The 27,020-nt window shown below is 47.0% G+C and overlaps 1 protein-coding gene across 4 annotated transcripts; it reads right to left on the minus strand.

The window, feature by feature from the left end:
* On the minus strand, nt 1-26,960 carry Emc1 (ER membrane protein complex subunit 1). Of its 4 annotated transcripts, none has more exons than XM_005317522.5 (23): nt 26,810-26,960; nt 24,066-24,190; nt 23,099-23,164; nt 22,818-22,911; nt 21,506-21,634; nt 20,215-20,341; nt 19,498-19,647; nt 19,002-19,169; nt 18,519-18,590; nt 18,099-18,158; nt 17,347-17,469; nt 16,542-16,638; nt 15,708-15,830; nt 13,971-14,170; nt 13,667-13,816; nt 12,667-12,828; nt 12,166-12,285; nt 9,231-9,368; nt 5,287-5,460; nt 4,342-4,552; nt 3,001-3,085; nt 1,836-1,965; nt 1-1,679 (listed from the first exon to the last, which is right to left on the minus strand). In XM_005317522.5, exons 1-23 carry the CDS (start codon nt 26,902-26,904, stop codon nt 1,500-1,502), a joined length of 2,979 nt encoding a protein of 992 aa, XP_005317579.1. In that variant the 5' UTR covers nt 26,905-26,960; the 3' UTR covers nt 1-1,499. The 4 variants fall into 4 exon arrangements, with proteins under 4 accessions (XP_005317579.1, XP_040143933.1, XP_005317578.1 ...); XM_040287999.2 differs by having other exon boundaries at nt 15,708-15,827; nt 18,099-18,161; XM_005317521.5 differs by having other exon boundaries at nt 18,099-18,161.
* Nucleotides 26,961-27,020: the final 60 nt, after the last annotated feature.

Below are 27,020 nucleotides of genomic sequence, written 5' to 3' on the forward strand. Positions count from 1 at the left end.
TCAGTCATTCATCACTTTATTCTGAAGTTTGAGTGTACCTCTCCCTCTCATCAAAGGGCTAGAGATGACCTACGCTATCATGGTAAAGAGGAGTCCCACTCTTCCCCAAGTCCATGAAGCCCTTGGATCTCCTTTTGTATGAAGCAGTCACAGCAGCCCAGCTCAGCACTGTAGCACCTGCACAGTGCTTCTCTTGTTGAAAGCTTCAAAGATAAGGCTGGGGGCCCGGGATATGGCTCAGTGGTAGATCCTTGCCCGGCATGCCTGAGGTCTTGGGTCAGATCCCCAGCACCATAAAAAAAAAAGTCAGATCAGTAAGATTTAAAACCTCATCTTAAGAGGAAATATAACACACATTTTAATTTGTATTTAAAACTAGCTGAGGATTTAGCTTAGTGGTAGAGTGCGTGTTTAGTATGCACAGGCCCTGGAATCAATCCTCAGCACCAAAATAAAATAAAACAAAAAAGCCCTAAACTAAAAATAAATAAAAGGGTTCTTAAACAAGGACAAATTTCTTGAACTAAGCCATAAGATGACTAGGCCAGCCCATGGGTAAAGTGAGAGTATGAGATACCAAGAAACAGGTAGATTCTTTCCATTCACTTGAAATCTTTTCAAGGTTCATATAATTCAGTAGTTTTTAAAAGGCCTCAGCCAGGCTGGGGATGCAGCTCAGTAGTAGAGCACTTGCCTAGCATGTGTGAGGCCCTGGGTTCTGTCCCCAACACCACCAAAAACAATTCAAAAAAAAAAAAAAGAAGCTTCAGCTCTGACATATCTCAGGAGAAAAGCACAGGTAATACCCAAACAACCAAGATGTAATTATGCACTTGGCCTTGATGGACTAAAGCAAAGCCTGGGTGGCCCAACCTAATAAATTAAGCATGAAACAAAAGGCTTAATTAAAATTAGTTCTGACACCATGTACAAATTCCACAATGCACCTTACTTCAGAGGGAAGTCTTAAGAAGTTGATCAGCCCTCAACCCTCAGCTAAGGAAGAGCCCACCCTACCCTTCAAGGTCAAGCAGTAAATGCACCTATAACGTGGAGCTGGCAAGAAAAGCTCCCTCTGATTTTGATGCAAGAGGCAAGGGAAAAGTCAGAAGGATTTCTAGATAAGGCTGGGAAATAAAGGCAAACTGAAATCAAATTAAACAGGTCTCACAAAAGAAGACAATCATTTGGAGGTCTTATGAAGAAACAGAAATTCCATGAGAGGACAAAGAAAGAGAACTGAGCAGCAGCCGGAACTTGAGCAGGAACCCCTCAGGTGCTCTGTGATCCTCAGCTGAGTTGGAGAGTGTGGTCTGCATTCGTGGGACTGTGCATCGTGTATCCCAAAAGCAGTTATGCATGAAAGTTCATCTTCTTTCCTTCAACTCTTGAAAACAGAAGCAGACACCCCTGCCACTGACCCGCCAGGCCACCGCTGCCACTCCCTAGCTGACCCACGTCCTCAAGGCTCTCCAATACCAGCACAATGTCTGCAGGCTTTACCGCCAGGCTCGATTCAGGAGTTTCACCTGTGCCAGTCTCTTAGTGATCATGGTGGCAAAAACAAGGCCAAAGAGGACACTGCTGATTAACACATAGTCATAGTCATCCTTCAGGACATCAAACTGTTTGGATGGGTAGACTCGCGTTTGGTAAATGTCCAAACCATAGGCCACAACCTGGGAGGCAAGACGGAATGAGAATTAGGAAGAATGGCAGCCGGAGAGCCACCACAACCTCAAATTCGGGGACAAAAGGGAATGCTATCCTCAGCTGTTTCCCAAGAGTGGTACGATGAACAGATGCCTTACAGGGTGGCTGTGGGCTCCACTCACCAAACAAGTGGACTCCAGGCCTGAGGGAGCCGTGTAGATGCCTCGCATCCGGGAGACCGTCTGGTTGTAGTTGATGAACCGCTCTGCATGTATCTGTACGTCTGGAGAATACGGGATTAGGTTCTCCTCTCTGCAAAACAATAGAGGGGACAGGCACTCTGAAGCTGCTGTACAGGGACCCCTTGGCTGCCTCTCCTTGGTCCTGGGACGTTTCCAGGCCACATATCTAACTTCAAATCTCCTGTGAAGCCTACTTGGATTAAGTGGTTAAAATCTTAGGGCTGAATGTTAGGAAGGCAGTCTGGAGGGTACTGCTGAGATCTGGATTCCTACTTTGCTCTAAACCTGAAAAGCAGTCATATACAGTTGACGGGGATTTCACACAGAGGAGAAAAGTCAGGGCCATTTTCAAACCAATACACTGAGCCACAAGGCCAGCCCCTGCTCTCCACTCCAGTGCCTCTGTCCCGCTCCTCCTGGCCATCATCCCCGGTGCTAGCCACCTTTCTCATGCAGTGCTCCAAACCACACTCCCCCGCCCCTCAAGGACAAATCTGCTATCTTTACAATGTCCACACTGGCAGTGCCCCTAACTGAACAGAAGTCAGGATGGAGGTGGGAATGTACACAGAGACGGTGTCTGCTGACAGTGAATGACCTATCGGTTGTCCCCAGGCCTGGCCCCATGACTTCCACGACTCGCCAGTGTCGCCACACTCAAAGATCTAGCCACACAGCCCTATCCTCCCGAACTCAGCAGACATGACTGCAGGGCCTCAGCCCACCTGTTCCCTCTTCCTAGAAAGTTCTACGTCTCCACAACACAGGATCCTCCACCTCCTTTAGGGCTTTACTCAAGTCATTCTCCTTTTCAGAGGGGTTTTCCCAGGCCACCTGATCGCAAATCCCACCTGGACACATCCCCTTTGTAGCCGTCTCTGTATTATTTTTCCTCCTCAGCATTACAAGTGCCGGATACTGCACTTAATTTATTTGTTATTTATTTATTTATTTTCCACCAGAAGGTAGGCTCCTCTTCGTCAGACTTATTCAAGTCCCCAGTCCCTAGGTTGGCAAGTTGGCACAGGGCAGGCTAACAATCAAAGTTCATTGGTGAGGTGAAGTACCTATGGCCAGAACCTTTAGCACAGCCACAGGGCCTCACCTGCTTTGTTCCGTTGGGATCTCAGGACGCCGGGGATCCAGCAAGGCCTTGGGGAGGGAAAGAATTGCTCCAGAAGGGAGCCCAACTGCAAAGGAAGAAGGGAATGTTCACTTACCTAAAACACAGGGAGGGTCAGTTACAAAAATACTGTTACAGAAATTTCAAATAAAGAGTTTAAATTGAGCAAAAGATTGGTCAAGGAGGCTCCTTTAAATCGTCAAAAATGGTAATCCAATAATATACATGGGTCTGAGTGAAGGTTCCCACTGTTGAAGATACTGGTTTCTTCCCATTCCATCATCCTACGACACTAGAAGATGAAGTTCTAAATCAAGTTATGGGTAACGGTGAAAGAGAAGAGTGTGGAAGGAAGGCAACTTGGACCTCATCATCCCTCTGCCTCCCCCCAGTAGTCTCCTTCTCCTTAAGCAAACCAGGCCGTGTCTGGCAGTGTGGCCGGCCAGGGAGGGCAGCAGGCCAGCAGCATGAGTTTGTGTTGGTGTCAGTGATGCTGATGGAAGCTCTTACGCTGCCAAGAGGGCTGCCTTCCTCGGATCTGACAGTCCACACCGTAGCCAGTGGCTGTCTAAGCTGAGAGCCCCAAATGTAGGCCTAGGAGACCACTGAACAATCACTGAGTCCTGAACTTGAACTATACAAGATGAAATCTTGCCGATGTCTAAACAAGTCAACTCAGGCTATGTTAAGAATAATATCAGGGGGGCTGATATTGTGGCTCAGTGGTAGAGCGCTTGCCCAGCATGTGTGAGGCACTGCGTTTGATTCTCAGCACTGTATATGAATAAATAAAATAAAGGTCCACTGACAACTTAAAAAAAAGAATATCAAACCACATGATGTACAAAAATGGGATCTTAATGTCATGTAACCTAAAAAGAACAACAAAAAAATGATATCAGGACCATGGACAGTAGTGCACATCTGTAATCACAACTACTTGGGAGGCTGAGGCAGGAGGATCACCAGTTCAAGGCTGACCTTGAACTTTTGAGACCTTGTCTCAAAAAAAAAAAAAAAAAAAGGCTGGGGATAGAACACCCCCAAGTTCAATCCCCAGTACCACACACACACACAAAAAAAGAATACCATCAGGGGTTGCTTTTCTAGCTGGGTGAAAACACCAAAGAAGGTAAGTGGTTCATCAGCAATGAGGACTAAGAAGAAGTGGTCATCTTTATAGGGCAAGGCTAAACTTTCCCCCTGAAATGGAGCCCTTTTAGCCAACCTTCCATTACAGGTGGTCAGACAGGACAGCCCTTGTCCTTCAGTGTAGCTGCCTCAGGGAACCTGGCCATCCCAGAGCCAGCCCCCAGCACTCACTGAGCAGGTGTCGGCTGGTGATGCCCCGCTCAGTGATGGTGGCTTCCATGGCACTGATGGAGGACGGGAAGATGTAGGATTGCTGGAGGACCTGGGGCAGCTGGGGACGGTCCAGGGAGCTGAAGGCGGTGGCATTGTACTGCTCGGTACCCTCATAGAGCTCCAGTGCAGTAAGCTCGTTGCGCCGCGCCTTGGTGTTCCAGTACTGATACTGCAGGGAGAGGAAAACTACGCTGAAAGGCACCTTTCAACTCAGCTATAGACCCAGGGAGGAAAAGAAGCGCCTAGCACACCAGCTTACTTCCTGGCTCCTAAGTTTACTAGTTTTCAAGCCAGTTTAAGTAGGCTATTCACAATTTGCCACATGACAGAGAAATTCTCAATATTCCTAGAAGCTATATTAACAGCTAACTAGATGCCTTTGAGTGCTTACCAGGTCCTTGGAATTGCTATTAGCAAGACGAGGTGACTGTTATCATCCCTATTCCACCAGTGATGTAATGCGGAAAGCTCACACATTAATTCACAGTCACACAGTCAGGAATAGGAACAGCCAAGATCACACCTAGGCAGTGTGGTTCCTGAACCTCTGCCCCTAACCAGGACCTATGCTGCCATCCAGAGACCTTTGGATCCTATGAAAACAGAGAGCAGCAACTGAGTTTCTGGAAAGAATTTAAGATGCAGGAGACCACTGGGCACAGTGGCGCACACCTGTAATCCCCACGGCTCGGGAGGCTGAGACAGGTGGATGGCAAGTTCAAAGCCAGCCTCAACAACAGTGAAGCACTAAGCAACTCATTGAGACCCTGTCTCTAAATAAAATATGAAATAGGGCTGGGGATGGGGCTCAGCGGCCAAATGCCTCTGAGTTCAGTCCCCAGTACTTGAAAAAAAAATGTAAGAGACCTCCTGAGCTATCTTATGTCCCTGGTCCCTTCTTACCACCACCCAATTCTCTGAATGCACAATATGGACAGGGCCCTTGGCTTTCTTCTGCACAGATGAGTGGATGATACGCCCAGTGACACCATCAATGAGGAAGATGCCAATGAAGGTGCGTTCATGGTGGACATCCATGCTCTCGGTCACCACGGCCAGCAGGTTGGGATTCAGGCTCTGGGGAGAGACAGAAAAGCTCCTTCAGAAAAATGACATGTCATGTGCTTGGCCTCACAGTGAGCCCAGGGCCACTGTGAGGCTGACCTGTGATTCACTGGCCTGGCAGAGGAACCAGTGTTTCTAGTCATAAGAGCTTCTCATCCCTGGGCTTAGTTTATGTCCACGGGAATTAGGGGCCACGCCAAGTGCCTTGACTCTCCCTAAATTCCCTCAACAACCCTGTGAAGTGGCTTATACCACCCACAGTCCACCAATGAGGAAGTCAGGGCAGTGAGGTGACTTGTTAAGTCTCAGAGCTGGCACTAACATGGCCTTTGGAGACCCCAGGTCTGGAACCTCAGGATACCACTCTAGCACTGTCATTTCTCTCCACCAGGACTGTTCTCCCCAAGGTCACCGGAAGCCTTTCTGCCCCTAACTCCAGTGGGTAAGTGCTGATTCTCATATTACCTGACCAATAGAACCATCTGGGAGAGTGGGCATGCCCTCCTCACCCAGGACACCTCCCCCTGGTCTCCTTCTGCCTCACTGGCCTCCCCTTCCCAGTCTCTGGAGGAATCCTCCGCATTTCCCCAGGACCTTCTGATGGAAATACCCACAGCACTCAGGCCTTGGATGTTCCCCTCTAAGTTCACCTCCTGGTGACCTCAGCCAGCCCCTACCACTATTTACAGGTGCTGGCAATGTTCAAATTAAGTATCCAAGCCAGACCCCAGCTCCCAAAACTCCAGGTATTACCATCAGCCATTGACCTCTCCTTAGATTTCACCTGAAACTCCACAAGCCCCAGGCTGACTCTTTGGCTGTACCTGGCTGTGCCTGGGGCCTCCACCTCAGTCAACAGCACTCCGTGTTTTGATGTCTCAGAATCAAATTGTCCAAGTCATCTCTCTCTCTCTCTCTCTCTCTCTCTCTCTCTCTCTCTCTCTCTCTCTCTCACACACACACACACACACACACACACACACACCCTACCTATCAACATTTCCTATTGACTCTACTTTCAAAAAGTATCTAGAATAAGTTTCCTCTTCACCAGGTCCTCCAACCCAGTTCTGCTGCCACCCTCTTCCCTGGATGACGACAATAGCCCACTGGTCCTGCTTTCTTCCTGGGCCCTCTATAGTCCAGTCTGGGCTGCATGGGCCTGTTGAATCTCAGCCTACGTCACTTCTCTGCTCAAAGCTTCCCAGGGGTTCTTCCTCTCACTCCAAATGAAGCCCGAGTGGCAGCCTGTGATGGGTCCCACTGTCTTCAGCAGTCCAGGGCCCTCACTCGCTCTGTGCCGGGCACACAGCCTGCTGCCGTTCTCAAGCACACGAGGCATGCTCTGGTCCCTGTCTGGAAGGCTCTTCCCCAGGTGGCCACCATGACTCATTTCCTCCCTCTGAGTCTCTGCTTCTTTGCCACCTTCACAGGGAGGCCTTCCTTACCACCTGTTTTAAACCCGAGCCTGCCAACACACTGTATGATTTACCTATTTATTGTTTTCACTATTAACTTCTCTCAACTACAATGACAGCCTCATAAACTCCGGAAGTTTTGTTCTTTGATTCACTGCTGTATTCCACTATCTAAAAACAACACACGGCACCCAGCCAGCACTCAAAAATAGTCACTGCTAAGCCTCTGTGGACCTCCTTCCAAAACCCATGGCCACAGTGCAACCATAGGAAAAATATCAGACACTCCAAAATTGAGAGGCATTCTACAAGACACCTGACTAGTACTCATCAAAACTATTCAATGGGCTGGGGTTGTGGCTCAGTGATCAAGTGCCCCTGAGTTCAATCCCTGGCTCCCCCGCCACTCCAAACTCCAAATATATATTAAAAAAGGGCTCAGGACCTGGGGTTGTAGCTCAGTGGTAGAGCACTTGCCTAACATGTGTGAGGCACTGGGTTCAATTCTCAGCACCACATATAAACAAATAAAATAAAGGTCCATCAACAACTAAAAGAATAAAAATAAAATAAAAAAATAAAACTATCGAGATCAGGAGCCTGGTGTAGTGGCATATACCTGTCACCTCAGCAATTTGGGAGACTAAGGCAGGAGAATCACAGGTTTGAGGCCAGCCTCAACAACTTAGCAAAACCCTGTCTCAAAATTAAAAATAAAATAAAGGGCTCAGTGGTAGAGCACCTGTGGATTATGACTATGAAGTCACAAAGTCCTACTGGTAGCTACTATTCTTTTCAGCACATGAAAGTACAAGTGGTCTAGTTGATTTTAACTTTTATACTTATGGATCAAAGTTTATTTTAAAAATTTTATCTATGTATATATACATACACACTAATATGACTTTTTTTTTTTTTTAATGATCCTGAGGATGGAACCCAGTGTCTTGAACATGCCAAGCAAGCATTCCACCAGCCCAAAATGTACTTTAGAATTTGTAACATTTTGGGCATTCCAAATGAACTAAAACTGACTGCTGTCACATAGAAGACGTTCATCAATAAAGAATTCAAGTTAAGGACAGATGCGGTGGTGCATGCCTGTAATCCCAGCCGCTCAGGAGGCTGAGGCAGGAAGATCAGGAGTTCAAAGCCAGCCTCAGCAACTTAGGGAGGCCCTAAGCAACTTAGTGATACCCTGTCTCAAAATAAAAAATGAAAAGGGCTGGGGGTCCTATAGATATAGCTCATGGTAAAGTGCTTGCCTCACATGCACAAGGCCCTGGGTTCAATTCGCAGCACCACCAAAAAAAAAAAAAAAAAAAAGGGCTTAGATTGTGGCTCAGTGGTAGAGTGCTCGCCTAGCATGGGTGAGGTACTTGGTTCGATCCTTAGCACCACATAAAAATAAATAAAATAAAAAATAAATAAGTAAAAATAAAAGCATTGTGTCTACCTACAACCAAAAACGTATTTTAAAAAAAGAAAAAGAGGAAGAAAAGGGCTGGGGATGTGGCTCAGTGATTAAGCACCCCTGAGTTCAATTCCCAGTATTCAAAACAAGGAATCAAATAAATAGGATTAATAATAATGTGACCCCGTGGCAGGCATTATTCCAAGCATGTTACCTTTAACCTTCAAGACAGTCCTCAGATGTCAGTGCTACTAACCCCATGATACTCGTGACAGTGGAAGAGTAGGTAAACTAAGTAAATGACCCCTGATGACGAGCAAGTCTGTGGCTGGGCAAATCTGGACCTGACAGTCCCATTGGAGGCTTGCACTCTGCTGTGTGCTTCATGCTCAGGGAAGCAGCGTCTTGGGGAGGTTCCACAGTCTTGTTACACTATTCTACTGCACCCTCCTCCAACTTAGTCTCTGGCTCCATCAAAAGAGGTATGAAAGGTCATTACTACCAGGATTACCTTCTCACACAAGACAGTCTTGCAGCCCACCAGTCACCCTGTCTCCCTGATGGACTGATTAAGGGTTAGCCCAGAAGGCTTTTATCAGTGCTACTACTAATGTTAAAAGCTAACATCTATCAGGTAGTTACTATACACCAGGCACTGGGTTCAGCATACTATCTCATGTGATCATCACCACAACTCTAGGAAGAAGGTATATCACACCCAGGTTGGGGTGTAGCTCAGTGGTAGAGAGCTTGCCAAACACAGGGGAAGCCCTGGGTTCCATCCCTAGCACCAAAGGGAAAATATGACACCCACTTCACAAATAATAAATATAGGCTCAAAGGAATTAAAAGCAAAAGTAGGTCACCTATCTATTAGTCCTAGTGCCAGAACTGAAGCCCTTATTTCCCTCATTCTAAAGGCCTCACTCTGCCAGGCTGCTGTAACATACCTTGTAGAGCACACTGCGGTCCCCCATCACCCGGCCCTGGGAATGGACATGCTCGCTGCTGCGTTTCCCCTTCACCTTGACAATCCGCTGTACTTCTGGGGGAATGGTCAGCTCCCAACTCAGTTCAGTGGTGAGATCCTAGGGCAGGAGAACAAGTGCTTGTGTTCATAAGGGGACACACAGACCTCAGACAGCTATAGCTGGTCCATCTTGCAGTTCAGTGTCTGAATATTCTGGGTTAAAAGAAACAAGATCAGAACTCCTTGAAAAATAGCAATAAAGACCTAGCTTATGAAGATGTTTGGAACCCTTGGTTTGATTAAGAGAAATACTAAAATACCAGGCACAGTGGCCCACGCCTATAATCCCAGAGGCTCAGGAGGCTGAAGCAGGAGGATCACAAATTTGAGGCAGACTGTAAAACTTTCTATTTATCTCAAAATAGAAAATAAAAAAGGCTGGGGATGTGGCTCACTGGTAAAGTGCCCCTGGGTTCAATTCCCAGTATTGAAAACAAAGAAAGAAAAATATTAAAGCCAGTAAAGAAAAGAATACCCAACAGTATTCCATAAACAGTAATGTTTATCCAAGGAGGATGTCTCCAAGGAAAGTTTAGCATTTACTAATAAAATCTGAGATCCCTGCACACCAGGGCAGCAGTGAATTAGTCAGCTAGCCAGGACCTCAAAACCTTTCCTGTATGGTTCCACAGTCGTAGGAAACCAACATGCATTCACCACTCAGTATGTTATTAGACATCCACACCACAGAATTATACGGAGCCCTTGGGGACCGAGGGCCCGGGACTGGAAAGGGACAGGAGCCTTCCCAAGTGCGAGTGCTCTTTGGATTCTTGATGTGACTGCTACATACACCAGTGGTTTCCTTTCATGCAGGTTCATTGAGCCTCATGATATTATACTTTTTTCAATGTTTCACTTAAATCAAAATGGAATTCTGAACAAAAGGTTAAGGCAGAAAACACATCAGATGAAAAAAGCAAATAAATACAGGCCAATTTCCTTTCAGTAAGAAAACTTTCATGAGACACAGGTGTGTATCCACACAGCTGTGGACACAGCCTCATAAATGCACGTGCACCAGAGAAGAGGCAGCGAGTGCCATGGGACGACAGCGGGGATCGGGTGGCAGGGCTCTCACACCCTGCTGTGCGCCTCCGTAGCAATGCAATCTCTCGTGATGAGAATGAATTTGTGTATTCCTTAAGTGTTTTAATAAACCTTTTTATTAATACCAAATAAGGTGTCTTTGCCACAGCCTCCTTTGAGGACTCACTAAAACATTCACATGAGGGGACAGGCAGTGAACATGCTTGGAGGTCAGATGGAAAGGCAGCCCTGGCTTAGGCCCATGGGAAGATTCGCCTCCTCCATCTTCCCTTGATCACTGTTGACTCAGATGAAGTCCCCAGGGCTCCACTGACTCACAACAGCCACGTCCTCTTTGCTGCCTTGTCTACAAAGAACATCTCCTGCAAGGTCCCTTTTATGAACTTAGAAAGATAATTTCCTTTTTCCCCTGAGGGTAAAGCATGTGTTTTCTGGGCAGGCCACTCCTATGCTGTTTATGATAAAGTTGAGCTGCCACACATATGTCAGGAAAGGGCATCACACTGTCAAAACCTCCAATGGAACTGTTTCAGTGTCAGCCACTGATTTACATGACTTACATGTAAGAATCCCTGGATCCTCACAGCAACCTCATGCAGGTGCCTTTACCATCTTATTTTATAGACAAGAAAACATTGGAGATATATGCCCCAGTTCACAAAGTTAATGTGACAGAGCTAAGCCAGGCATCATGGCAATGCTTGTAATCCCAGTCATTCAGGCTAAGGCAGGATTGCAAGTTCAAGGCCAGCCTCGGCAATTTAACAAGACCCTGTCTCAAAATAATATAAAATAATTTGGGGGAGTGGCTCAGTGGTAGAGTGTTCCTAGGTTCAATCCCCAGTACTGCAAAAATAAATAAATTAATTAAAGCCCTTCCAGGACAGGAGAGGAGGTCTCTCTGCTGAATACACACCACCAAGTACCCTTCTATGCAGCCCTGCTAACTAGGCCAAAGCCATCGCTGTGAACCTCAGAGCCGGTGTGTATTGCTGTATGGAATAGCTCAGCTCAAGTGCATCAGGATCAAAGCAAACCAACCCTATTTCTAGAAATAAAATTTAAAGCACATGCTTTTTCAAGAGCTGTCCTATAATATTTCCTTCATATAAATATACAACTCATTACTCAACCCCTATTCCCATGTCCCACCCTCCTTTCCCTCTAAGAATAGGGGAAAACATCCTTTCCCTGGGCTATAGGGAAAGAAATGTGGAATGAAAAGTTCATGAGGGCCAGGGATGGTGGGCACACCTGCAATCCCAGTGGCTCAGGAGACTGAGGCAGAGGATCCCTAGTTCAAAGCCAGCCTCAGCAACTTAGACCCAAAGACCCTTTCTTGAAATAAAAAATAAAAAAAGGGCCATGAGGGAGCCGTGAACAATGGCCCACGCCTGTAATCCTAGCAAATCGGGAGGCTGAAGCAGGAGGATCACAAGGTCAAAGCCAGCCTCAGAAAAAGCGAGGTTCTAAGCAACTCAGTGAGCCCCTATCTGCAAATAAAATACAAAACAGTGCTGGAGATGTGGCTCAGGGGGTGAGTGCCTCTAAGTTCAATCCCAATACCTAAAAAAAAAGGCCATGAGGACAGAGGCTTAGTCCACCATGCACTGCTCTGTCCATAGCACCCAGACCACGTCCTCCACGCAGAACCTGCCAACCAACATGAGCAAGTGATCGATTTTCAATCAGATACCAGGGTTGTGCTGATCTAAAAGTATAAAAAGATGAATAGCATCTGAGCTAAATAACTTGGCAACACCCACATCCTCCCACAAAGAGTCCTGCCAGAGCACTCTTCCTACCTTTCGAAGCCGGTATCCACTCAGCCGTCCCTGCTCTGCATCCACCAAATAGAAGAAGATGGAAGGGGCAAGCTCATGTAGCTGTCTCAAGACATTCCGTGTGGCTGGGAAAGCTGTGACCTTGAAAACCCCAGAGAGCCCATAAAAAACGTTAAAGAAAAATTCAGGAATTGCTCAGCCCCATTTCCCAATACTCATTACTGCTTCCCCATAAGAGACAGCCTCAAAAATAAAAGAGCAAATCCTAAAGGAACTAGAGGCAACTCCGCTTAGGGATTAAGCTTAATTCTACTAAGTACCTGTGTATTCACAAGTGCAGAAACAGCAGTCACAAAAAAGCCAGGCACACACAGCAGTCATGTCTCTGAGGGACGGTCTGAGATCAAGCATATGCCGACTGCAGACACCATCTGCCTGTGTGCCACCTGTGTCTGACTACCCCATGCCACACCCTACTCCACCTGCCATCCCCCAGGAATGCATCCCCCAGGAATGTAGTACCTTGTACTCATCATCTATCAACAGCAGCACCTTGGCATAGTCTTGATCCATGACCGGGAGAAGCAAGGACTGCAAGATGGGCCGCTTTAGCACGGGGGGAGCCACTTGACTCCACTTCCCAAAAATGGGATTAAAGACGTACAGAGAACTCATTCCTGTTTCCTAAAATGGACAGAGCAAACTGTCAAAAAATTTGCAAATCCTAAAGGTAAATCAGTATAGCTGAGACTTTGGCTCAACTGGGAGAAAGTCCCTATTCTTTTGCCCTCTTTGTGGAAACACATTCTTGGTTGAAGGTGAATAGTCCCAGAACTAATGTCAAAGGAAAAAAGTCAAACTGCCTTTGGCTCCAAACATAACCAAGAACTGGACACACTGAAGAACAAATAAGAGCCAGGCACAGTGGTGCACGCCTGTAATCCCAGTGGCTCAGGAGACTGAGGCAGAAGGACTGGGAGTTCAAACCCAGCCTCAGCAACTTGGCAAGGTCCAAGCAAATTAACAAGACTTTGTCTCAAAATAAATATAAGAAGGGCTGGGGATGTGGTTCAGTGGTTAAGTACCCCTGGGTTCAGTCCCAGATACCAAAAAAAAAAAAAAGAACAAATAAGAAGGTCAAGTAAATACCAATTCAGCAACCCCACAACGGCCATTCCAGAAGTGTCCACATTCCCTTTCTCTTACTATCAGAGATCCCCCAAATCCATTCTAATTTTGGGAGAGAGATATAAATAGCTTTGTGTTCCACCCTTCCTTATAGAAAACAGTCACTCAGTCACCAACAGTAGCCTATGACTAGAAAAGAAGAAAGCTGGCTAGAGCTAGATCCATTTTCTAGTCAAATCCTCCTGCCAGGCAAGAAACTGGAAGAAACAACCCCTAACCCCTGAATGTTCCTCTTGGGCACTTGGAGAATTCCAAAAGCCTGGGAGAAAATTAAATTTCAAAACACCAAAAGAGCCACACCCACTCTGCCTCAAGTCATACAAGATAGCCTCACCTTGTCCTTCACCAGGAGGGTGCACTGGGGTGGGTGGGGGAAGTGAGCAGTCGTTCTCTGGACCATCAGTTTAAAGGAGGAGTCTGGCTTGACATTGGGTAGATACTGTTTCCACAGGATGGTGCCAGAGCTGCTCTCAATGCCAAAAAGCTGCAAGGTAAACAAATACTCGACTCACTACAGAGAAGCCAAAGAACTGATTCCGTCCTTGCAAACTGGAACCAGTGCCATCCTCTAGCAAGGCTTTTTGACTCCCACCCCCTGAACTTCAGAAGATTTGGTACCCACAGCCTACAGCCCTCACCTTGCCTGAGGCTGTTACCATCACCATCATCTTCTGCAAGTTGAACTCATCTCTGGCCAAGGTGTCGATGTTGATCTCGTTCTTAATCTGACTTCGGGGCTTCCGAGCATCATAGAACATTTTCCAGAGGTGTGAAGTCCACGCCTGCAGCAGGATGAGCTGAGACGAGAGGCGTTTCAGGAACATCCCCAGCAGGCCATCTGGCATCAGGAAAAGGGTAAAGCACTCCCCATCAGACACAGGGGGTCTGGTAAGGTGTCTGGACCCACTCTCCAAGGAGGGACCCTGCTCTCTCCTGCAGAGCATCCAGGTCACTCTTGCTCCAGGCCAAAGCCCAAAGGGCAGTTTGCTCTGACACCAACAGTCTCCCACTTAGCCACACTCAAGCTTCACAAACCCAGCTCCTTTAACCACGTCTGCCTGGAATTGGGACTAGAGGACTAAGAGGCCAGGTTCACCATGCAGGATGCAGCCATGCTGTGAATGACTAGCACAGTCCCACACCGAGGGTGGTGGGGAAGGCTTCTGGGTGCCACACAGAGCCAGAGAGTATGGGGTGGGGGTGAAGGGGCACGAGTATGTTCACGTGTATATCATGTCACCTCCCATTGCCTCATTCCTATTCTGTCAACTGCTCAACATCACCTGACAGCATACCTGTGACCCATCCCAAGGCCCTCCTTCCCTCTAACCCTAACTTCATCATGAGGCTGCATTCTTCAAATCTTCATGGAGACTTGGTGGCAGCTACCAGGTGACACAGTAAACAGCAGTGTCTCTGGGGCCTGCTGGCCTGGATTAAAATCCCAAATCTACTTCTTACTCCTGTGTGACCTTTGGGCCTTGAGTTCCTCATCTGTAAAATAGCCTGCATCCTGGAGGGCTGTTATAGAGATCAGATCACAGAACACAGATACAGGACTTAGCATGATGCCTGGCACTTAAGTGCTCACTACAAAATAGAACCTTTGTTGATCTATTTTCCATTCACCTCAGCTCAAGGAAGAGAAGTGAGGGGCAGAGAGAACAAGTCACAAGTAGAGCAGTTCACACACACAGCATACACCTCATTGATGCAAGTTAGGAAAAACAATTAATCAAAAGCTAGCCGTGTGGGCAGGCAGCAAGCAGCAAGGCGGCAGGAGGTGGGCTTTACCTTGAATCGCTGGATCCAGGAAGCAGAAATAAACAGTAAAGTCAAATTAATTCTCCACTTAAGAAAATTTGCAATGCCTAGCAGGGCACCTGGCCCAGAGCAGACCCTAACAACCACTTCCATGAAGGGGAGAGGAAGGAGGCAAAACTGAATCAGAGTGGGGTGGATCAATCTTATCTGGGCAGTAGGGACTACGGCTGGCTTCGAAGGACATGGAGCTATTTCCATAATAAACAGATTAATCAAGTCCTATCTCTCCAAGTGTGGACAGTGCCTAACAACTGTGCCTGACAACCTTTAGATATTCAGGGGATGAGAGCTATTGTTTTACTGAGTTTTTTTTTTTTTTTGGCCCCAGAATCTTTCCTGGGGGATTCACAGTTCACTCATACACTGGTGGCTACACAAACCACAGGGCCACCAATGCACTGGAAATGGAGCTCATTCACAACAGACTGGCCATCTGGCTGAACCAGGGTGCCAGGGTGCCATGAGGCAGCATCTCCTTGGGTTCAACTAGCAAAACTCAGTCCAGGGCAGCCCCCTCCAGCACCTCTACTGTCCCATCCCTGGGTTCATACCTGCCTTCTTGCCAAATTCTCCTTCCAGCTCAGCCTGCGCCCCAGTCAGGGGGAGGTCCACCATTTCCAGGCACACCACTTCTGCCAGGGACTCCTCCCGGGTCCACAACACCACCTTCCCTGCTATGGGAAACCAGTTTGCAAAAGTTCAGCTTGCCTCCCTGACCTGTGGCAAAGCCAGGCACGCTGGTACATGCTTGTAATCCCAGCAAGTCAGGAGGATCACAAGTTCAGTGACAGCCTCAGCAATTTAGTGAGAATTGGTCTCAAAAAAAAAAAAAAAAAAAACAGTAAAAAAGGGCTGGGGGCTGGGGTTATGGCTCAGTGATAGAGTGCTTGCCCATGTGTGAGGCACACTGGCTTTGATTCTCAGCACCACATACAAATAAGTGAATAAAATAAAGGTCCATGAACAACTTGAACATACATGTATGCATACACACATATACATATATGTAAGCATACATGTAAGTACACATATACGTATACGTACAGATACACGTATATATATATGTACACGTATACCTATATAATAGGGCTGGGGATGGAGCTCAGTGTAAAGCACCCTGGGTTCAATCCTCCATACCAAAATAAAATAAAATAAAAAAGGAATCAGAAATAGCAGAGTAAGGAGCTGAAATCAGCAAGTCAAATGCGGAACGTTCTATATGCCACCCTACAATGCTAAGGAATTACTCAAAAGTAGGTGACATATGGTTCTGGAGAAAATATTCAAGCTATACTCCACTTGAACCTTTCCCAGACCTGTTCACAGCCCCCCAAAACCAGTCTGGGCAGGCTGAAACAAAACCAGGTTGAATGAAGTGCACTCACCCAGCTGCTGTAGAAAAAGGAGCAAGTGATCCTGCGTCTGCACCAAGGCCCGGTAGCCAACTGAGTCGTCCTTCTTCAAGAACACCTGGATGTACAGCTAGAAACCAAGATCATAAGAATCCCAGGATTCAAGTATTAGGCACATCAGGTCCAGGTCACAGCAACATCTACAACTACCATCCACACACCAACAAGGTAACACACGTTCCCTGGAGTCAATACAATGGTCCCTCAGCTCTCTGACCAGTCCATGAAGGAACCCAAGCACCTGATGATATCACATCACCCATCCATGCCCTACAAAGCCAGCAGGAGGCCAGGACTAGAATTCCCATCATAAGATGAAGAAGCCACAGCTGAGAGGCTGAGGAACACAACTCAGTTCCCTGAAGGAACACTGGGATCACAAACACAGGCTGTGCAGCTCAGCAGCCCCAGCTGCACGCCCAGCAACACGTCTTACCAGCTCTGCAACTCTGGATACGGTACCAATTGCCACTAGGCCACAGTTACATTGGTAAAACCAAGTTAGTAACTAGCACTTCAGAGGACCACAGGAAGGCCACATCAATTTGTGCATCGGCAAAAAGTTCATCACAGGGCCTAGGGCACAGTGACAACCAGGCATAAACAATATCTGCCTTGGCTGTTATCTGTGACCAGTCAGAGGCTCAGGAAAGAGCTAGAACCCATGTCCAGAGCCCTAACCCAGGACCCATGGTTGTGACCTAGCTCTGAGGACAGGAAGCCCCATGCTGAGACACCTGCAGGACTTCAATGTCTTCAGGCCAAGGCCCTGGCTCACCCGCTCTGGCCGAGTGTCATTCTGTTCCAGGCTAAATGAAATTGCAGTGTCCAGCAGTCGCCGACCCGTCTCTACTAAGTAGAGGTTAATGGTGTAGGTCTGGTTGAAGCAAGCCAGCGAGTCCTAGGAGTGCAAACAGCACACAACAACTAGAGGAATCTGCCAATGGTCAGTCCCCCAAAAGATGTCCAATACCAGGGGCAAATACCCTAGAGAAGGGACCAGGCCAGAAAGGGAAATAGGTGCAGAGGAAAATAAAAAAACAGAGAAAGCCAATTACTGAGGCAGAAATGAGGCACCTGGGTAAATAAATGAAATTACAACTACTACACTTGTTTTAGAAGGAAACCAGTAAGTAGAGTGTGGCAGAGGCATCCCAAAAAGAGGTGAGACTGCCCAAGGACAGAAAGCAGGGAAGAGCTCACAGGAAGCCATAGCTACAACCCGTGCCTTCAGCCAGGGCCACGCTTCTGTCGCACAGCAACTGCACAGGGTACACTCAGCTCTACCAGCTGGACCCCAGAAGAAACAGGGGAACTGAGGCCTAGAGAAGGATGCAATTAGCAACAGATTCTATGTATTCTACCTCTTCATCTCACTGTGAAAAAGGGTCAAGAGCAACACCATTTAATTGACAGTAGTTAGAAACCCAGGGGAACTCAGGGAAACCAGCTAGCCTCAGCTGCTCCCCACTTGCCCGAGTGGCCTCCTGGGACTCCAGGTCTGGCACGATGCCAGATGCCACACCCTACCTGTGCACTAGACTTCTCCGAAAAGCTCCCCATTGACCCATCTTCAGAATTGCTAGGTTTCTGCTAGAAGAAAGAGAAGGACAGAAGAAAATTCAGATAAAGGGTCCCTTCCAATCCCAAAACAAAGCTTTTATTTCTGTCTTCTTGTCTCTTAGAGAAGGCAAATCTCACTTCTCATCCTGCCCACAAAGCCTATGTGGTTTCTAACTCCCAGGTGAAAGTGGGGATGTCCTATTAAGGCCTCCTTCCTGGGGAGAAAGCAGGTATGCAGAAAGCTCCAGATATGAGGCAAATTCATCTTTCAGTAGCCTCATGTATTCAACCTGACCAGGAGAATGCACCCAGATTACTGGCTCAGGGCTCCCAGCAGAGAAGAGTCAGGACCCTCCCCCGACACCCGGCTAAGATTCTCATACTCACTACTTCGTTCCGACAGGTCATGACTGCAGCCACGGTTTTCTCCCCAGTGGTGCCAAAGCTCACCAGGGCAGTCTGTGGGGAAAGGAAGGGTCAGTTCCCAAAAGGGAGCTATGCCAGCCAGCAGCCTTCTGGAAGGTCACCTGCCTTGGAGTTCAAAGTGTTCCCAGCTTTGAAAATGATGGCCAGGGCATCTATGAGCAGAAGCAGGCCTCAGCCACATCTAACAAGCCAGGCACAAGTCCCCCTAAGCCCCATGTTGCTCTTGTATCCATAAGAGGCTTTGAATGACTGTGGACTCCAAGGAAGGTGACAGTTTTATTCTAAAGACCCTCCAAGAAGAAAAAGTATCCTATTCCTACTGTAAGGCTACCTCCAATCTCGGTCCAGAAGCCAATGTCTCCAGGTTCGAGGGCACTGTCTCCTAGCATCGATAGCCCAGTCATTCACTCCTGAATCCTAGCCACCCACACTGCCAGTGGTTACCTGGGGGAAGTTCTTGAGCAGACTCAGAGCCCCATGGTGGTAGTGCAACAGAGCATAGTGATTTGGGGACAACTGTAGGAAGAACTGGGCCCGAGAAGGATCCACTGGGGTGGGCTGTGTTGGCAGGACCCGGGGTTGGAATCCACTTCCAAATTCTAAGTCAAGAGACTAAGGGAGGAAAGAACAAGGAGGATAAGGACATGAAACCAACCAGTGACTAGCCCACCAAGCTGGTGTCCTCTGGCCCACTTTGCTAGGGGATGTAACTAAGCCAGGCAGGTGGCTCCAGAAGCTCCCATTCAGCTTCCTCAAAGGGGAAAGTGGCCCATTTCCCCTGACACCAGCTCTGCCAGAGGCTTGAACTTCTCCTCAGGCTACCACAACCCAAAAAAGAAGCAGCACCACCACCAGAAGAAAGGCCCCCATAGAACTGTGTGCCCCATCCACGCCCCGCAGGCAAAGCCGAGGACCAGGGAAAGCAGCTGCAGCCCGTCACCTGCAGTGGGATCTGCCGCAGTTCCCACTCTGTCTCCAGGGCCAAAGTGTGGAGGGATCGTGAGCCTGGGTCAGGGCACACCAGCACAGCCTCATCCACCAGGCCACAGGCTCCGGTAAGACGGTGCAGCCACGGAGTCGAAACCCTGACCTGCAGAGGGACAACACAACAGGACACTCACGAGGGATCTTCACATTTCTCTCAGCTCATCAGCAGCATCACTGCTAAAATCCCATGGAGGGTCCTAAGCTGAAAGGCTTAGATTGTGGTTGGTTCCACGGGGGTTTTCCGGTCCCCAACCCAACCCCAATGTGCCTCCCAAGAACCTCCAAAGACAAAAAAAAAAAAAAAAAATCAGGAATTTCTTTCTGGTCACTTGAAAATACACCAGATAACTATAAATGCCTAACACTTCAGACAGGTATTTCCCTACTATCTGTGGCTTCCTATTGTTATTTTACAGAATTATCTTAGAAGACACCTACATGCAGTGACTAGATCTGTGTAATTTTTAGCCACCCCAGAAGAGAACCACAAGAAAAAATGTACTTTAAATACACACAGATGAAGACAAGACAGCAGCAAGTGACCAGAATTAGGGACTAAATGACTTGTGCATCTGTCCAGCCAACTTCTCTGGTCCCCAGTGCAAAAGAAGGGTTTTCTTGACTCCCCTCCCCATTCACGAGGCTCCTCAAGTGCCATGCCATCCCATACCTGCTGAACAATCTCTCCATCTTCCACGTTAAACTTGACAATGTTCACATGGCTAAAGGGAACGATGCCGAGGGCCCACACCACCCCAGAGCCGTAGGAATACACCATCTGGTAGTGGATGCTGTCACTAAGAGGCAAGAGAGAGCAGGGGCAACAGCTTTATCCCTCAGACAGGAACATCTTTAGGGGTCTTCCAAAACTTGGATGCTAATCCTTAGACAGATGTCACAAACTGGAAATTCCCAGATAGGTTTGTTTATCTCACACAGTTTAGAGTTTTACTTCTGGGTTTGTTTTGTTTGCAGTTCTGAGATTGAGATCAAACCCAGGACCTCATGCGTACTAGGAAAGCACTCTACCAAAAGACCCCTAGTCTCTTTTTTTTTTCCATTGCTTTTAGGGGTTTGTTTAGCAGTATTGGGGACTGAACTCTGGGGCACTCTATACTACTGACCCATACTCCCAGCCCTTTTTACTTTCATTTTGGTATAGCAGCTCAGTAAATTGTCCAGGCTGGCCTTGAACTTGCAATCCTTCTGCCTTAACCTTCAAAGTATATGATTTCAAGTGTATTTCACCACACCTAATTACCTTGCTTTTGTTTTTAATTTCTTGTAAACATTCCTGAGATTATACATAAAAATAATATTTCCAGCTTTTCTTAGGTCAGAGATGTGGTGACACTGGACCTAAGTATATGCCTATGTACCTACAGAACACCAATCAGCTGAGTAAGGCCGACCCCTGGAGGTAAGCTAGGTACACTGCAGTTCCCAGCAGTCCTCATCAGGCCAATGTGACTCATAGATATTAGACACTTGGTCCCACAGGAATTTGACTTTTGATCCCATCCGTATCTGAAAACTGCCACACGAGGTCTAAACAGAACCTTTCCTTCTCCTCCCAACTCTTGTTCCCTCTCAGCTTCAAGTGTCCTCCACCAGACTCCTGGAAACAACTGTTCTTGATTATTCTAGCTCTTACTATGAAGGAAAGGCTCAGTCTAACTGGAATTAGAAGTGGAAAGGCCCAGAGCACCATGCCCAGGAGCAAGCAATACCCAACCCACAGCTCCCTTGCTTGGTGGCTCAGGGGTTTACTCCTCCCTGCAAAGACACTCCAGGCATAGCCACAGCTTCTGCCTTCAGACCCACATCCAGGGAACACGACCCACCACACATGACACCAATGTGCAGGGGGCCTGGCAAACGCTGGAGGCCCCTTAAGGAGAAGGAGGGGCTTATAAGGGAGAGGAAATAGGTAGCCACCATCTGGAAGGAGACAGCCTTACCTTTCTGGGAGTTGTTCTACCCACTTCAGATGCCCACTGGAGAGGTGATGGAGGGCAAGAGTCGTCCTCTTCAGGACTGCAACATACCTCACAGAGTCCTGCAGGCCCACCAGCCCAAGTGCCTGGAAACTGAGTACAAGTAGAGAGTGAGCCTCAAGCCAGAGCAGACAGTCCCACCACTGTCCCTGTGGCTTGGTAGGTAAGAAAACAGACTTTGAATTCAAACATACTTGGATCTTAATCCTGTCTCTGCCAGCTTGTTAGCTGCCTCGAAAGTCTACACACTGCTTCCCTGAATTCCCAAAGGGCTGTTCCTTTCTTTCCCTGGAACTTCATAGCAAACAGATCACAACCCCCTACCAAGCATCCATGAGACAGTGCTATCATTATCGGGCTACCTGCCTGTCTGACTGTAAACTTGATGGAAGAAGTTATTTCACATATATGCCCATTGCCTGGGGCCACTAAGAATTTACCAGGTGAATTACCATCCTAAGACGTATAAGCTAATGTAAATGACTCTATAACTTAAACTTGGCAAAGATGGAACAGTGGCTCAAGCTGTTTTCTAAACATGAAACTAAAACACAAAGTTTTATATTATGATCTCATACCTAGAACATGGCAAAGTTCATGCATCATGACTAGGAAAAGAATTCAAGCATAAGAATAAGCTCTAGGGGCTGGGGATGTAGCTCAAGCGATAGTGCGCTCGCCTGGCATGCGTGTGGCCCGGGTTCAATCCTCAGCATCACATACAAACAAAGATGTTGTGTCTGCCAAAAACTGAAAAATACATATCAAAAATTCTCTCTCTCTCTCTCACCTCTCTCTTTAAAAAAAAAAAAAAGGAAGAAGAAGAAGAATAAGCACTGTGCCTTGCACAGAGCTCTGCATCTAATAGGTGCTCAGTAAATGCTGGCTGAGTAAACATGTGCCACACAGAACATCAAGAACAGATGTTTGACAACCAGGCACAGTGACATACACCTATAACCCCAGTAGCTCAGGAGGCTGAGGCAGGAGGATCCCAAGTTCAAAGCCAGCTTCAGCAACTTAGGCCATAAGCAACTTAGAGAGACTCTGTTTCAAAAAATAAAAAGGGCTGAGGATTTGGCTCAGTGGTTAAGTGTCCCTGGGTTCCTGAGTTCAATCCTTAGTACCAAAAAGAAAAAAAAAGGCATTTGGTGATCTTTGCCTTTTCATTTATCCTTGGGGGAAAAAACAAAAGGCCTGGGGTTGCTGCCCATGCAGATCTGTGCTCCACAGAGACTTTCACTTATCCAAAATGAAATATGGCTTCCTCCCTTACCTGCCACTGTCCAAGGTTATCTCCCAGTTCAGGCCCCCAATGTTAGTCTCCCAGGAACGCATGATGCGGCCTCCATTGGACACAGTGATTGCATCTGGAAAAGAAAAGACCAAGGTGAAATTATTTCCCAAACTTTCTCTGTCACCTCCTATGGTCCATATAAACAGATGATAAACAGGAGCACCCCTCCTCTTTTCCCTATCAGACCCCATACAAAGGAAGGAACCAAGGAATGGGAAGGGGTTGCCCCCACAGTGGAAGCCCCGCAGGCCTCTGCTCACCCTGTCCATGGAGCAGCATGGCGTCCACAGCCCCCTCTGCCGTGCCCTTGTCCACGTGGCGCCACACTGAGAGACACAAAAGTCAGGCCTTACTATGAACATTACCTGACCCAAAAAGAGGACTGAAGAGGTCTTTGTTTGCATAAAAGCCTCCAATTTTATTTAGAAGGAGGAAAAAAATTCAAATAACTGCCCATGATGCAGTCCTGCTCGCTGCATAGGAGGAGTAGAGAGGAGGCACAAATATGCCCATTCAAAGTGTCTGCTCATCCAGTCCCCACTGCCACCCCCATCAAACACATAAATGAGATGGATATGATGATGCACACCTGTAATGCCAGCTACACAAGAGACTGAAGCAGGAGGATTGCCAGTTGGAGGTCAGTCTGGGCAACCTGGCAAGACCCAGTCTCAAAATAATTTTTTTTTAAAAAGGGCTGAGGATGTAACTCAGTTTACAGTACTTGCCTAGCAATTGCAAAGCCAAAGGTACTATAATATATATATATATATATATATATATATGTATATATATATGCACATATACATAAAAGCATACACACAAAATAAATAATGATAAGATTAACAAAAATATTACAAGAAAACAGTGATTATAAATTCTATTTTCATGATTTTAGTGCCTAAACACAATCCACCCAGCAGATGTGATTTGAAGGTAGGAGTTACTGCAAAATAGTATAACGTGCTTTCTGCAGCAGTGTATTATTTAAGGATACTCAAGACTGAGACAATAAACTGCAAAGGTCAGTGCTAGGAATATGTGAATTAGTCAAAGGTGAGAAGAAGTCTGAAAAAACTATCACAATCCACCAAGAAAGGCACCTTTTGGCCATCATGTCCCTGAATTGGGGACTAGTCAGGCAGGCACAGCAAGCCACAGGCCACTTGGATTCATAGCTATCAGCCTTGCCACCCTGAAGCCAGTCATTCTGCACAGCTCACTCACAGATTTCCCCAGTTCGGGAATTTAAAGCTGCAATCACATTCTTCTCCGTGGCCACAACCAACTTCTTGGATCCAGGGGAAAATTCCAAGGAGGCAAACTTGAGCTTCCCAACATACTGCTGTCTCCTGAGAAAAAGAGTGCAGGGGAACACAAGGGTCAAAATCACTGCACAAAATGCTTTGCAAAAAGACAACTCACTGGGTTATCATCATCACACCTACCTTAAGACAGATAAGAAGTGGTTGTTAATGAAAAGAGCTGACTAAAGGCAAGATGTCCATGCAATGCAGTCAGAAGCAAAGGGAACGAGGGTATGTACCTCTGAACAGCTGAGAATACTAAGTCTTCCAGCTTAGTATTTGCTCAAGGTGATACTTTAAAAAGTCCCTGTCCCGAATCTCACTAGAACAAAGCTAAAGTCTTTTCTGTATTCACTGATAATCTGACTAGGCACTCTCTTAAAAATGGAAGAACCCAGGCCCTGCCTTCGATGAGCATACAATCCAACTCTTTTCACTAGCTATGGAGAAAAAAGCATTTCCAACCCAGCTCCACAAACTGGGTGAGGCCTTCGTCCTCCGTGGCCCTTTGTAAGCCCACACATACTCAGTATCCACCTGATCAGCACTCACTCTCTCGCTGGGCTACATCCACCACTCAGCACTCTTACTTGCCCAAAAAGGGAACAAAACTAGTTTCACAAGGTAGACTGTCGCATACAGGAGTGCTTGCCCGTTCCTACCAAAAAAGGTCTGCCATCCCTAGCACACTCAGTACACATGACATTTACACTGCATTTCTCTTTATTATGATGTTGTTTGGTCTAGGTTTTGTTTTGTTTTTTGTTACTTTGTTTTTTTTTTTTTGTGGGACTGGGGGCTAAATCCACAGGCATTCATCCACTAAGCTACATCCCATCCCTTTTTCATTTTTTATTTTGATACAGAGTGTTACACAGGCTGGCCTTGAACTTGTAATCCTCCACCTCAGCCTCCCAAGTACCTAGTCCAGTTTTTTTGTTTTGTATGTTTTTTTTTTTAAAGAGAGAGTGAGAGAGGGGAGAGAGGGAGAGAGAGAGAGACAGAGAGAGAGAGAGAGAGAGCGCGCGCGCATTTTTAATATTGAGGACACAACATCTTTGTTGGTATGTGGTGCTGAGGATCGAACCCAGGCCGCACGCATGCCGGGCGAGCGTGCTACCGCTTGAGCCACATCCCCAGCCCATGTTTTGTATGTTTTTTAAAGAAACTAAACTAGTAGTAGAGAGATGGGTTTATATTTGGCAGTTTCTACCTGCATTTGCACATATTTTATTCTCACTGTATACACTGAAAAACCCTACAAAGTATGTTAAAAAAAAAAAAGTAGTATTACCCCCATTTTACAGGTGAGAAACTCAAAGCCCAGAGAGGTCAATTAATTACTGTTAGAACTAGGACCCAAAAAGAAGACTTTCTGACAATAAATCACATTATCTCTTGAAATACTGTTGTTTTGGCCAGTGCAGTGGTACATAGCTGTGGTTCCAGCTACTCAGGAAGCTAAGGCAGGAGGATCACTTGAGGCCAGGAGTTTGAGACCAGCCTAGGCAATACAGCAAAACCCAATCTCTAAATTGGGGGACAGGGGGTAGTGGTAGAGTGCTTGCCTAGTATGTGTTAAGACCTGAGTTGATCCCCAGCCCTGCAAAAAGGATGGGGAAAGTGGTGCTGGAGGTGTAACTCAATGCATGTGCACAGCCCTGTGTTCAAGTCCCAGCAATGCAAAGATGGGTGGTGGTGTAACATCACTCATATGGAAAATATGAAAAAAGCATAAAGGTATAAAAACAAACCTATAATACCAATGATATGGACTGAATATATGAATCTATCTGAGACAAAAACAGTTCACCGAAGAGGAGATATCTGAGTTGGGCCCTGATGGAGTGTAAACAGTAATAATGGGTAACTTTTATTGATTGCACTCTATGAATCAGACTTTGTGCTAAGTATTTTAAAGAGATTATCTCATTCATCCTCTGAACTTCTATAGGACAGTTAGTAAGCTCGTTTTACAGATAAATAAACCAAGGCACAGAGAGGTTCAGTCACTTTCCCAAGACTACATGGGGCATTCCGTGCAAAATGAAAATATTTAAATGGACATTTAAATAGAAGCAAGCCATCTACAGGGCCTGAAGGAAGGGGTAAGTGAATAAGTTCATGGCATTTCCTGGCTGATGAGTTTGGGGTGGCCATACTCTGTGCCCTGGGCTGCCCTGGGATGAAAAAGGGGGAAAGAGGCCTCAGTTTAAGACTTATAAGACATAAAGCCCCGTTTACGTGCCTAGGAGTCAACAGCCAATTAGAGAAAGAATGAAAGTCCACTGAGGCCTGGTGACTTCTGACACCCGGGAGACCAGCAATCTGACAGTCATAGAAATGAAACCTGAAGAGGGAGAAGGAATCAGTGATCCCTGACCAGAACCCCAAAGCCTGCCTGTATGGTGGCGCCGACACCGTGGGCATGCAACCTGTACAGTACAAGGACCAGCTTAGAAGAGGCGCCCGACGCCTGACTTAATGCTACTCGGTCGATGTCTAAAAATTCTTGGTTTCTGATGTAAGAAATCACACATTTTCATTTTGCACAGGATGCCGCAAGTCATGTAGCCGATCCTGCTTCAACGGTAACCTCCCGGTAAGAGACAGGTGCTGGGAAAACAGCCATCTACTTCGCGAACAGGCCGCATAGGTACGCACCAATCAAACTTGCCCACTTGGTCTTCATACACTGCGGCCGCAGGGATAAGCAGCGCAGCCCAGAGCCAGCACCGGGAAGCTAGCGTCGCCGCCATGACGGGAGCTCAGGCGCCGCCGGCCCGGCATGCACCGCGCCGCAGGCTCCGCCCCCGCAGACCATAGAGTTGGAGTAGCACGTGAAGCCCTGGAGTGTGCTCGGGACTAGGAGGCC

Source organism: Ictidomys tridecemlineatus, chromosome 11 (genome assembly GCF_052094955.1).
Source record: "Ictidomys tridecemlineatus isolate mIctTri1 chromosome 11, mIctTri1.hap1, whole genome shotgun sequence".
Classification (NCBI taxonomy): domain Eukaryota; kingdom Metazoa; phylum Chordata; class Mammalia; order Rodentia; family Sciuridae; genus Ictidomys; species Ictidomys tridecemlineatus.